The sequence below is a fragment of the Chrysemys picta genome, chromosome 1, assembly GCF_011386835.1.
Source record: "Chrysemys picta bellii isolate R12L10 chromosome 1, ASM1138683v2, whole genome shotgun sequence".
NCBI classification, from domain to species: Eukaryota; Metazoa; Chordata; order Testudines; family Emydidae; genus Chrysemys; species Chrysemys picta.
In genome coordinates, this window is record NC_088791.1 from 195,973,783 (window position 1) to 195,986,475 (window position 12,693).

General features: G+C 45.8%; 1 protein-coding gene across 5 annotated transcripts in view; it reads left to right on the plus strand.

Moving 5' to 3' along the window:
- The window catches only part of SH3BGR (SH3 domain binding glutamate rich protein), a 49,146-nt gene that overhangs the window by 13,717 nt on the left and 22,736 nt on the right, over positions 1 to 12,693 (plus strand). For all 5 annotated transcript variants that reach the window (XM_065590762.1, XM_065590748.1, XM_065590775.1 and 2 more), the window contains exon 3: positions 11,208 to 11,288. In XM_065590762.1, the coding sequence (XP_065446834.1) occupies positions 11,208 to 11,288 (81 nt within the window). The remainder of the gene's footprint in view (positions 1 to 11,207; positions 11,289 to 12,693) is intronic.

The following is a 12,693-nucleotide window of genomic DNA, read 5'->3' on the forward strand; positions in this document are numbered from 1 at the left end:
AAAAAGAAAGCATATGTTCTAGCCCTAATGGTTGTAGAGGAAAGTTTGAAAATATGACTGGAATGCACACTAATGGCTCAAGCCTAGAAGGCAAATAAAAATTCAGATTCATTATTTGTAAAATCTTGTGATTTTTAACTTAATCTCATGGTTTTTTGGCTGCCTGACTCATGAATTTTCAATACTTAGGGTAGGCGATATTGAGTCACTCAAGACTAAAGGTTTCCTACCAAGGGTGGTCTTGTGTCCCATTACAAATGTGTCTTTTTGGCTTGAATTTTCAGTTAAATATCTATGGTATTTTTATTGATTTATTTCCAAAACCTGTATGTCAGAGCCTATGTTCTTGTTTGCTCCTCATGTAGTTTTAAGTGAGCAATGCTATAGATCCAATCCAGCCCCCACGGAAGCAGGCAAGTATATGTCTAAGGCACATCAGGGTAGGCACTTTGGGGGGAGGGGGCGGGAAACCTATGATATAAATGGAAGCAAATAGTAAAACACAGATTAACTACAATGGATAGCATTTCAACTATTTTGCTTGTAATGCTTTGGCATATGCATTGCTTACATAATAAATATTCACAACTTTATGACAGAAACTGTTAATAGGCCTCAGGTCCTTTTATATTTGCATATGGGCTTGCAATGGGCAAATTACCTCTCCTTACATTTAATGTGTTTAAACCAATAGACGGTAATACCATAACATAAATATTCTTCTTCCAGTGCTTGCTCATGTCCATTCCATGTTAGGTGTGTGTGCTCGCCACATGCACTGGTGCCAGAAATCTTTCCCTCAGTGATATCCGTAGAGGACTGGCTCCGGTGTCCTCTGGATTGGCGCGCATATGCACCAGTATAAGGGGCGCCTCTGGCTCCCCCTTCCTCAGTTCCTTCTTATCACCAGTGACGGTGCTGGAGCATCTCCTTGCTTCAGCAAGTGCTCTTATCCAGTGGTACTTCCTATCGTTCAATGTATAAATAGTTCTTAGATAAGTAGTTATTTTTGTTCTATTAATAGTTAACTTATAGTACTGTAGATAAGTTAGATAGTCTCCTAAGGGACTTAGCCCAGGGACAGGGCATGCCCTGGTCCCTGGGCTTCAAGCCTAGTGATCGCTGCAAAAAGCCTAGGCCGACCAGCCACCCTCATCAAAGTTGCTTGGAGTGTCTGGGGGAAATCCACATTAGTAATAAGTGTTGCATCTGCAAGAGCTTAAAGCCAAGACGTAAAAAGGAGTGGGACATAAGACTAAGAGTGCACCTCATGGAGTTCAGCCTTGTGCCAGTCTCCGAGCCGCCAAGATCGGACTCCGCTCCGAGCACAGTGTGATCACTGTGAAGTGTGCCACTGGCACTGACCTCCCAACACCGGTCCCAGTCCCTGCTACCTGCTAAGAAGCAGAGGAAGCACACTAGGAGAGGGCGTTCCCTGACATCCTGTACAGCCAGGCACCTGCATCGCTGGCAGTGGTACAAGTAGAAATAATTTCTTGCCGGCAGGGCCAGCTTTGGCTTTTTGGCTACCCCAAGCAAAAAATAAAACAAAAAATGGGGTGGCCAGAACGGCAAAGCAAAAAAAAACAAACAAAAAACAAACCAACGGCTGGAGCGTGGGTGCAGGGGGAGCGGCTAACGGGAGGGTGGGGGAAGGAGCGGGCGGGAGAGAGAGAGAAGGGGGCGGCCAGGGCTACAGCGGGGCACTGCCACTCGGCCCCTCCTGCCACGCCATGCCGCCTGCCGGGAGGGCTCCGGTCAGCGGGGAGGGAAGGACGAGGAGTGCCTTGCAGGGCGCTCCTGTCCTCTGCGGCATCGCTCCCTACAGGGCAGCCGGAGCGGAACAAAAAAAAAAGGCTGCCGTGCCACCCTAGCTTTGGGCGGAATGCCGCCTCGTTCAATCTGCTGCCCCAAGCACCAGCTTGCTCGGCTGGTGCCTGGAGCCACCCCTGCTTGCCGGTACTGCACTCATGGGAGGGAAACAAGGGCAGGGGCGGCTCCAGGCACCAGCGCACCAAGCTACGGGGGGCGGCAAGCTGCGGGGGGGCGGCCTGCCGGTCGCTGTGGGGGTGGGCAGTCAGGGAGCCTTCGGCAGCATGCCTGCGGGAGGTCCGCTGGTCCCGCAGTTTTGGTGGCAATTTGGCGGCGGGTCCGCCGAAGCCGCGGGACCAGCGGACCTCCCACAGGTATGCCGCCAAATCCCCGCTACCAGACGCACCTCCCGCAGACGCACCTCCGAAAGCTGCCTGACTGCCGTGCTTGGGGTGGCAAAATACATAGAGACGCCCCTGCACAAGGGAGGGCACATGACCTCCCCAAGTGATCCTCCATGTGAATCGTCCCCACCCCGCCCCGCCCCCAGCCCAGGGCCTTCACGCTCTTCCCGTCCCCTCCGACATCCCCCTTACCTGTCTAAAATTTTACAACTGCATCTATTAAACAGATATGCAAAATGATGCTTTGGGCCCCTGGTGCCACCTGTATTTCCAGGTGTCATTGAGGATCCAGCAGCACCCCAAATTGAAAACTTCTTAAATGAAAGAAGGATAGGAAGGACAATCAGCCCACTTTCCCTTAACACACAGAGCAACTCTGGGAACAAAACAGGCAACGAGCTCTGCAGATGTGAAAAATTCCTAGAAATTGAAAGATACACTACACACAAAACATAAACCCATCACATCTACTACACACAAGGATACAGAAAAGGAAAGGAGCAGAGAGGGAAGGAAGATATGAATGGAGAAAAGGCGAGGATATGTAAAGAGGAAAGATTTATAGGAGAATCTTCCTTGATCTTTGAGTTCTCTCTTTCAGCCAGGTATAGTGCATTGTTCCTAGACAGTGGCTTATATACAATAATAATTCCCTCAGTGTTTCAGTCCGATATTTGGTGTAACATAGCTCCCAGTGTTACAAGGGGAAATTTATTTCTTTCACTACTGGTTAGCTGAGTTTTCTTGTTGCATAATTAGATTGAACTCCCTTGTATATTATTCTAGACAGAGCCCTACATCTTTTCCCTGTCTTATTGTTTGGTATTAGATTCATCTTGTAATGCCAGGTTCATCATCAGACATTTTTCCAGAACATGAAGGTCACATCTGGAAACAATAGCAGCAGAGGTGTCACATGCGGAATAGAAAACAATAAACCCCAAGGGCACGTAGCCTGATATGGAGGGACAGAGGCTGCTCAGCCTGCAAAACAGCAAGAGCTGCTGCCCAAAAGCGAATCTTTCATTTATTCAGTCAACCAGGCCACTTAGGTCCTTTAGTTCTGTGCCCATATGGATTTCAGTCAGCTTCTTCATAGCACCATTTAGTCACCACTAGAGTTTGGTTAGCTACTTACAGCACATAGATCATCCCTTTGACCCCTGTTTGAGAATTATCCATGAACAGATTTTGATTTTATTTATTAGAGACTTGCTTATCATTTAAAATTGTTAAACAAAATAGTCATGAAATCTATTCCTCATTCATGTCATGACTGGTCTGACATGGGCCCATGACTTAGTTACATGGGCCCAGATCCTCAAAGGTATTTAGGCACCTAATTCCCATTGAAATGCCTGGGCATTGGGTGCCTAAATACCTTTGAAGATCTGGGCCCAGCTGTTATCCTGTCTGCTCCCTGACTTGATGACAAGCATTCCTAAACAGGAGGAAAAGGTGTTCAGAACCTGAGACAGATACTCCTCTACCCTGATATAGCGCTGTCCTCTGGAGCCAAAAAATAGGTTATAGGTGTTATAGGTGAAACCGCGCTATATCAAACTTGCTTTGATCCACCGGAGTGCGCAGCCCCACCTCCCCGGAGCGCTGCTTTACCGCGTTATATCCAAATTCGTGTTCTATCGGATCACATTATATCGGGGTAGAGGTGTAGATGGTTCCGACACAAAAAGGCATTTCCTCAAGTATCTAAGAGAACTTCACTGTCTAGGAACATTCTTGCAGATTAAAATGTTACTTGTAAAAATGTTGTGAGTCATGAATTAAAAGGGAGGTGAACATTATCAAGGTGAATCTGTGATTTTCATTCAAATAAATGCTCATAAATACTTTTTTTTTTGCATATTAACCCAGATCTAGGAGCCATTCTCAGTTACCGCTCAAGCCCCAATGAGGTTAATTAAATAGAAACCACAGCTCACATAAGGCTAGATTTTCAAAGCTCAGAGCCTTATTTTTCAAGTGGTCAGCACTCACCAGGGTAGAGTTTCAAGAGAGCTCAACTCCCATTTAGGCACCCAGATAAGGGCCAGATTTTCAAAAGAAAATCTGGAAAATTTGGTCTCCAGTGTTTGATGTGTATCTTCTGCCATTGTAAAATTACACTGACAGGGATGCTCTGTTGTGGGTGGAGGACACTAACAACCAATTCCTGTGCCTTTGACTTGGTCCTGACCAATGTAAAACAGCCATACATATGCCAACAAACTTAAACAAAGCCTTTGTTTGTTTGTTAGCATATGTATTGTGCTGTTAAGAATGAATGCCCTAGCCGGGTTTTCCCCGCTGCAGCAGCGGGGAAAGGCGCAGAGCACAGCCCCACCCCTCCAGCCATGTTCTCCGGCGGGGCTACACAGCTCCATGGGGGCCGTCTGGCGGCCCCCTGTCTTTCTGGTATCCTGTACCAGCTAGAAATCTCTTGCAGGCATGGGGTACTACCGTACTTGCACTCCTGATAGCTGGCTAGGCTATCCAGCTGTCAAGGTTGCTTCCCCACTCTGAACTTTACGGTACAAATGTGGGGGCCTGCATGAAACTTCTAAGCTTAACTACCAGCTTAGATCTGGTCCACTGCCATCACTCCCAAAGTGTTAATTCCCTTCCCTGGGAAGCCTTGAGAGACTCTTCACCAATTCCCTGGTGAATACAGATCCAAACCCCTTGGATCTTAAAACAAGGAGAAATTAACCATCCCCCCTCCTTTCTCCCACCAACTCCTGGTGGATCAAGATCCAACCCCCTTGGATCTAAAAACAAGGAAAAATCAATCAGGTTCTTAAAAAGAAGGCTTTTAATTAAAGAAAAAGATAAAAATCATCTCTGTAAAATCAGGACGGGAAATAACTTTACAGGGTAATCAAACTTAAAGAGCCCAGAGGACCCGCCTCTAGCCTTAGGTTCAAAGTTACAGCAAACAGAGATAAACACTCTAGCAAAAAGGTACATTTACAAGTTGAGAAAACAAAAATAAAAACTAACACGCCTTGCCTGGCTGTTTACTTACAAGTTTGAAATATGAGAGACTTGTTCAGAAAGATTTGGAGAGCCTGGATTAATGTCTGCTCCCTCTTAGTCCCAAGAGCGAACAACCACCGAAACAAAGAGTACAAACAAAAGCCTTCCCCCCAATAAGATTTGAAAGTATCTTGTCCCCTTATTGGTCCTTTGGGTCAGGTGTCAGCCAGGTTACCTGAGCTTCTTAACCCTTTACAGGTAAATGGATTTTGGAGTCTCTGGCCAGGTGGGATTTTATAGTATTGTACACAGGAGGGCTGTTACCCTTCCCTTTATAGTTATGACACCAGCACTCCTAGGCACCCACCAACCACTCTGGGTGGTGGCAGAGGTCCCCACACCCGGAGGTCCCATCCACACTGGAGGACTTCCAGGCTGCAAAAGACATCATGTCTTTGCTGGTGCCACCAATGCCCCATCAAGATGTAGTCATCTCTAGAGGGAAGCCAGCACTGGGGTCTGTGTAACAGTCTCCGTCTGTGTGGCATTGGCATGACAGCAGTCAATGTCGAAGCATTGATCCCCAGGGATGCGCTTCTGACCTGCCCATGCTGAACGGAGTTCAGGGCACTATTCGCTGGATTCTTGGCACTGGTGCCCTGAGGCATAGCATCACTCGCCCTATGGTCGGAATAGAGCCGCAGCACACCACCGGTCTCTGGAATCATGGCACCAGTTGACAGAGTGGGGGCATTGCTCCTCGGGGCAATGAAGTCCACCGGAATCTTGATGCTGATCTCTGGGACCATGAGACCAAGCCCCGGAGCCAAGATGCAGATTACTGGACTCATGGCACCACTCTCTGGGGTCCCAGAGCTCTAGGCGTCAATTGCTGGTGTACCCTCACCGATCCGTCGAGCTCCGCCGCTGGTCCCCGGACAGATGGCACCAGGACCCAGACCCCCGGTACCTGTTCCCCAGCTGCAGTGGCCAGGATAGCAGGCATGGAGGGGTCATGGACGCAGCAGCGGCACTGCAGTGGTCCCCATGGCAGGAACTTTCCTCCTGGAGCTCGGCAGCTAAGGAGATAGCGGGTCCCTCGGGCGAGCCACACCCAACCAGATTTGGGGGTGCTCTTCCAGGGCCACTGGCCAGTGCATTGCCCCAGGGCCAATGGCCTGTCCAGTGGCACTTTTGGAACCCATGGGGGTTCCCCCAGGCATGGGAGACTCAGATGCAGCACTCAGTGTCAGGGGTGTCAGAGAGGAGGTCGGTGACAGTCTCCCCTGAAATCAGAAGAGGGGTCTGAGCTAGGGGTCCAGGAGCACCCTCTGGCCTCGGTGGAGACCACCCATGTGGGGGATGCCGAGCAAGCCCCTCTCCCTGCCCTCGCCTCCTCGTCATCCTCACCCAACGAGGCAGTGGCGGGCCTGTCCAATACAGTGTCACAAGACGATGCCAAGGCACACCAGGAACTGCTAAAGAGGGTGGCGGCAAACCTGGGATTGGAAGCAGAGGAGTTGGCGGAACCCTCTGACACCTTATTTGACATTCTGGCCATGGTAGCCCCATCTTGGGTGGTGTTCCTGGTACACAAAGGGGCAGTAAAGCTGGTAAAAGCCTTATGGCAGACCCCGTCCTCTCTTCCACCCATTTCCAAGTGGGTAGAGAGGAAGTATTATGTCCCTGTGAAAGGATTTGAATACATGTATTCCCACCCGGCCCTGAACTCTTTAGTGGTCCCTGCAGCCAACGAGAGGGACAGGCAGGGGAAACCCAGCTCAACTCCCCAAAACAAGGACGGCAAGAGGTTGGATGTGTTTGGCAGAAAAATGTATTCATCTGCCAGCCTCCAGTTATGAGTGGCAAACCATCAGGCCTTACTCAGGAGGTATGATTTCAGTTTGTGGCAGTCTGTGGCCAAGTTTGCAGATTTGCTGCTGGAGGACTCCAGGCAAGAGTTCCTGGGCATTTTAGATGAAGGGAGAAAGGTGGCAAGGGGCTCCCTTCAGACCGCCTCCGACGCGGCAGCTGCAGCTGCCACGTCCATTGCAATGGCCGTGTCAATGAGGTGAGCATCATGGCTGATGTCTTCCGGGCTATCGATGGAGACTCAGCAATCAATCCAGGACCTCCCCTTCCAGGGCATAGCCCTGTTTGCAGAACAAACAAAGAGAAGATTACATGGATTTAAGGACTCTAGGGCTACTCTACATTCCCTGGGTCTCTATACACTGGCCTCTGCTAGAAAGAGGTTCAGACCACAGCAACCTCAAAGACCAAGCAGTCAGGCCTGACCGGAGCCCTACCACAGGAAGGGCAAGGGCTGTAAGTGCTGTCAAGGCCAACAACCAGCCCCTTCTTGCCACTCGGGCTCCTCCTGCTACCTGCCTGGTAACAAGCAAGCATTTTGAGGGTGCACCCAAGGGCGACCTCCCAGTCTGCAGCCAGGATCCTGCACCCCTCTTGTTTTCAAACCACCGTTTTCCTTTCCTCCCCACTTGGGCCGCTATAACATTGGACCGGTGGGTCCTCAGCACTGTGGCAGTGGGGTATACCCTACAGTTTATTTCTATCCCTCCCACCCCCCTTCCCCATCCCTCTTCAGGGACCCTTCTCATGAGCAGTTTCTCGCCAAAGAGGTGCAAGCTCTCCTGCAAGTTGGGGCCGTAGAAGAAGTCCCCTTACACCTAAGAGGGAAAGGGTTTTACTCGGTATTTTCTCATTCCGAAGGCCAAGGGGGGGTCTGTGCCCCGTATTGGACCTGCGAGGCCTCAACAATTATCTCAAGAACTTTAAGTTCCGCGTAGTCTCCTCTGGCCTCCATTATCCCCTCCCTGGATCCTGGAGACTGGTACACCATCCTCAACTTGAAGGATGTATATTTCCATATTGCCATTTTCCAAGGGCACAGAAGGTTCAAATCATGAAGTGGTTACTTTTCTTATATAAATATGAAGGGTGGGGGGAGGGAGGGAATAACAGACCCTGTTTATCTTAACATAGGTGAATGCAAGGTATCCCTTCATATACCTTTCCCCCAACTTCTTGGTGACCAGTGTTGCAATAAAGATTTTTGAGATTCCATAAAGAGAAGTTACATAATGACTGTATACCATTAAAGCGCAACTGCCTTATAAAGCTAGGCAGACCAGCTGCAGCACCTGTAAATTATAAATGTGCAATATTTTACTCTGTATGTGAAGCTATACTGGGGAAAAAAGAATTTGCATGTTACTACAAATTTATATTTATACAACATCCTTTGTGAAAGCAGCTCAGAATGCTGTGCAGTGTTCTTTTTTAAAAAAAGGCAGTTACGATAACCATTTTTAAAAGCTAAATCAAATTAGTATTGAAATTAGCCTTACAAGAGTTCTAATGTGAGCAGGACTCAAGTTTCATACCTAAGGAGCATAGCACAGCAGGCTTGTTACAGTACCTAATTTTAATATTTGGTTGGACACCTGGAAATGCTATTTGGATTAGTAATGGATGGAAATACATATAAATACAATAGGCCAAATCCTTCCTCCTGTCCCTGGCAGAAATAGCACATTTCCACTGGATGTGTAGGTATCAGACCCTAGAGCAGTACTTATAGGAAGGGAGTGGGAAGAGGCATTATGGGCAGGTTGAAGATATGGACAGTGGTTCATGAACTAGCCCACAAATACAAGACACTGTATCCCATATAAGTATTTGTGGGCTAGTTCATGAACCACTGTCTATATCTTCAACCTGCCCATAATGCCTCTTCCCACTCCCTTCCTATAAGTACAAAGCTTATGATCTACTGAGTGTGTTCATCCTATTTGTTTGCATGTATTATTTCTATATATGGAGTTAGGAGAATAAGATATAAACTTGTATCACTGATGTAAACATAATAAGTGGAGGCCATTAAGGGTGCTCCAGAAACAATCAGTTGTAAATGGCCTTAGTTACTTGAAAGCCTTCCTGTGTACGTGTGGGCCAGCCCAGGAGGAATGGAGACTTGGGGTCTTACAGTGACATGTGAACATGTCACCTGATAATGAAATCCATCTTAAATCTGGTACTTTTCCATTTAGAAGGAGGGGTGGGGACCCAGAGAGACAAAAGATTCCCGTCTTGTGCCAAAGTTATAAAAGGGGGAGGAGCAAGACAAAGGGGTGGCCAGTCATGAGAAAACCCCTGCTTACCACCTGAGATGTCTGCTGGAACTAACAAGGACTGTACCAGGGGAAAGGATTGGGCCCAGACTAGTCTGTGAAAGAAGCTTATTGGAACATCTCTAAGTGTGAGATATTACCTGTAATCAGTTTCTTAATGTATTAGGTTTAGACTTTGCGTGTTTTTGCTTTATTTTGCTTGGTGACTTACTTTGTTCTGTCTGTTATTACATGAAACCACTTGAATCCTACTTTTTATACTTAATAAAATCACTTGTTTATTAATAAACCCAGAATAAGTGATTAATACCTGGGGGAGCAAACAGCTGTGCATATCTCTCTATCAGTGTTATAGAGGGCGGACAATTTATGAGTTATAAGTTTATAAGCTTTATACAGAGTAAAACTAATTTATTTGGGGTTTGGATCCCATTGGGAGCTGGGTGTTTGGGTTCGGGAGTCAGGTACCTGCTGAGCTGTTTTCAGTTTAGTCTGCAGCAGGCTAGCATGTCTGGCTCAACAAGACAGGGTTCTGGAAGTCCCAAGCTGGCAGGGAAAACGGGCTCAGAGGTAATTTCAGCACATCAGGTGACAGTCACAAGGGGGTCTCTGTGACCGCACCTGTCACACACAGGATATGGGTGGGAGAGGTTTTTTGACAGGCTCCAAGAGTTTTAAGTGCTATTTTGTAAATGGCTAGAATCTTAATTTTCTTATGAATATTTTGGTGTTGCCATTGGAAGACTCACATCCAGTTATAATGTGTATTTTCAATGCCCAGAGCTAGCATTAGTTTTTAGTATTCATTATAAACCATCTACGCTGACAATTATATTCTTTACTTAATCTCTTACTTAAGCTGCTTCTTCTATTGGTGTCTACACAGAGGTCTTCATCACTTTCTAAATACACTGAGTACTTTGTGTTGTTTTCCTGCATTTGCTTTTACCTGACAAAGAAAACTTCTAAGGAAGAAGTTGAAAATAAACTTCCTGTTCATTATGTGATCTGGATCTGTAGAGCAGACTGATCACTTGCTCCTTATTTTTAAGAAGTGTCCCATATTTTGAAGTAAATCCCTTATTTTTGTACCTAATATCTGGCATAGCTGATACTAAATATATGATGCATTTTTGTCTTGAGTTTCAGCAGTAATCATGCAAAAGATTGTATATAGTGTGATAAAAATGGATGAGTTTATGGGGTATTGCTTGTTTAAAAATAAACTTTGACTATATTTTTCATACAGTTGTCCTTAATCTACCGAAATGTAAATGGTAACTCTACCATGGGTATGGCAGAGTATGTATTTATAAGGTTACTTATGTGCAAAGTATTATCAGATACCAGGAACGCATTGAAATTGCTATGTTTCTTACTATCTGTCTTGGGTGTTGTTTTTAAATGACTCGGGTGGTTTGGTCTTGGTGTGATCCTAGGGCTGGTTATCTATTGGAGATACCATGTATGTACATGTAAATTATTGGGACACTTACAGTTTAACAACTTTATCCAAAGAGGAACTAAGAGGGTGTGTTTATTTAATATCAAGCACATCTTATTATGTTGTAACCCTGGTCCTTCCTTCCCCCTTACTTTGTTTCTCATCCATTGCTATGTTGTACCTAATTTAAGGCCAGATTCTGCCTAGTCCTTACAAAGATGCAGAAGTGTATTCGTTTTGTCAAGTGGCATTAAACACATTGATCTAAATATGCTTCTTTCTACGTCTCAGATTCTGCAAATCCTTAGTCATGAGAGTAGTGATTTGGGGGCAATGTATGGAAGGATTTGTAGGGTCTGTTCTCTTTTGCATATGCTTCTTACCAATTCCTTGTTCTTTGTTTAATTCCTTTATTAGGACTTCGAATCCTTCTTCTCTGCCAAGGAAGAAAACATTATTTATTCATTCCTGGGTCTGGCACCTCCTCCGGGTACAAAGGTATGAATTTCTGTTCTTTGCTGAGGCCCATTCATTTTAATTTAGTAAAAGATGGAGGTAGGCCCTGACTCAGCATGTAAAATAATGGACAGTGACAAGTGCTGCAATAAGAAGTTAGTTTGCTGGCACAGGGCTGCAGCAAAGTCTTTTAAGAAAAAACAACAATGATGCAGGCTTTCCAATAGAAAGTCTTCCAGCCCTCTTTCTTTCACCATGGATTTGTTACAACCTCTTTTGCTACTTTTAAAAAAAAGCACATATAGTTTGCCATATTCAACTTTGAAACAATACAGCAATCCCTAATTAAATTATGGGTAAAAGCCACACAAACCCCATTGCACAGAGCCCTGAGTGAACAGGCTTTGTATGGGAGAACTATGCAGGGCTAGGATACAGAATCCATTCCCCTATCTGGGTGGATAGCCCCTATCAGGAAATGGGAGACTGTGACTTTGTTTAATCTGACAGAGGCAGTTGTAGATATTTGGTCCTTACAACCATGGGCCCTTTAACTAGGCCTGTGGTGTGCCACAAACCACCTTTCTGCACTGTCCCACATAAAGCTCAAAGCCCAGCTCTGTTGTGCTGGACGTGCTGATTCCCCCTGCACATGGTTTCATAGCTGATCACCCCTTGTCTGTTGAACTGCAGCTGTTCTATGGTGCTGGAGGGGGCATTCCATGCCCCTCACTATTGTGCAGATTGTGTTGATCAAATGGCATTTGTGCACAACACTGATTCATAATTAACTTTTGTTATAATAGGCCAACTCCACCTATAGTAGGGATAGAGATAACAAGGGAATTTCCAAATTTGACCAGAACAGTGGTTATTTGGTCCAATATCCCATCTCTGACATCTTATGCTTCAGAGGAAGCTGCAAGAAACTTTGCAATGGACAATTGTGGAATTAACCTGTACAGAGGGAAAATTTATTCCTAATCTCATCAGTTTGTGGTCATCTTTTGACCTGAAGTGTGAGGATTTATATTCTTCTATTTTTTAATCCTAACTAATGTAATTGTGGATGTTCACCGTATTCATATAAATCACTGTTTTTATGAATCCTTTTTTTCCTTTCTCCTGTGGGGTCCCTGTACATTTCTTCACAATCTTCTCCACTTTTGTCTAACTTAAATAATGTTGTATCCTGTGAAAGTTTTCCCACTACACTGTTCACCCCTTTCCTAGGTCTTAGAGTACTGGTCTTAATACAGGTCCCGGAGGCTCCTCCACTGTTAAAGTTTGCTCTGTTATGCAAAGTAGCCATTTATTCTTCTTCTATTTTTCTTTCTCTTAGCCAGTTTCTAAAACATGGCAATGCTTTATCTTTCACATCACAATTCTGTCGTTTGCTAATAGCCTTTTGTGAGGGACTTCATCAAAGACTTTTGGAAAGTCCATA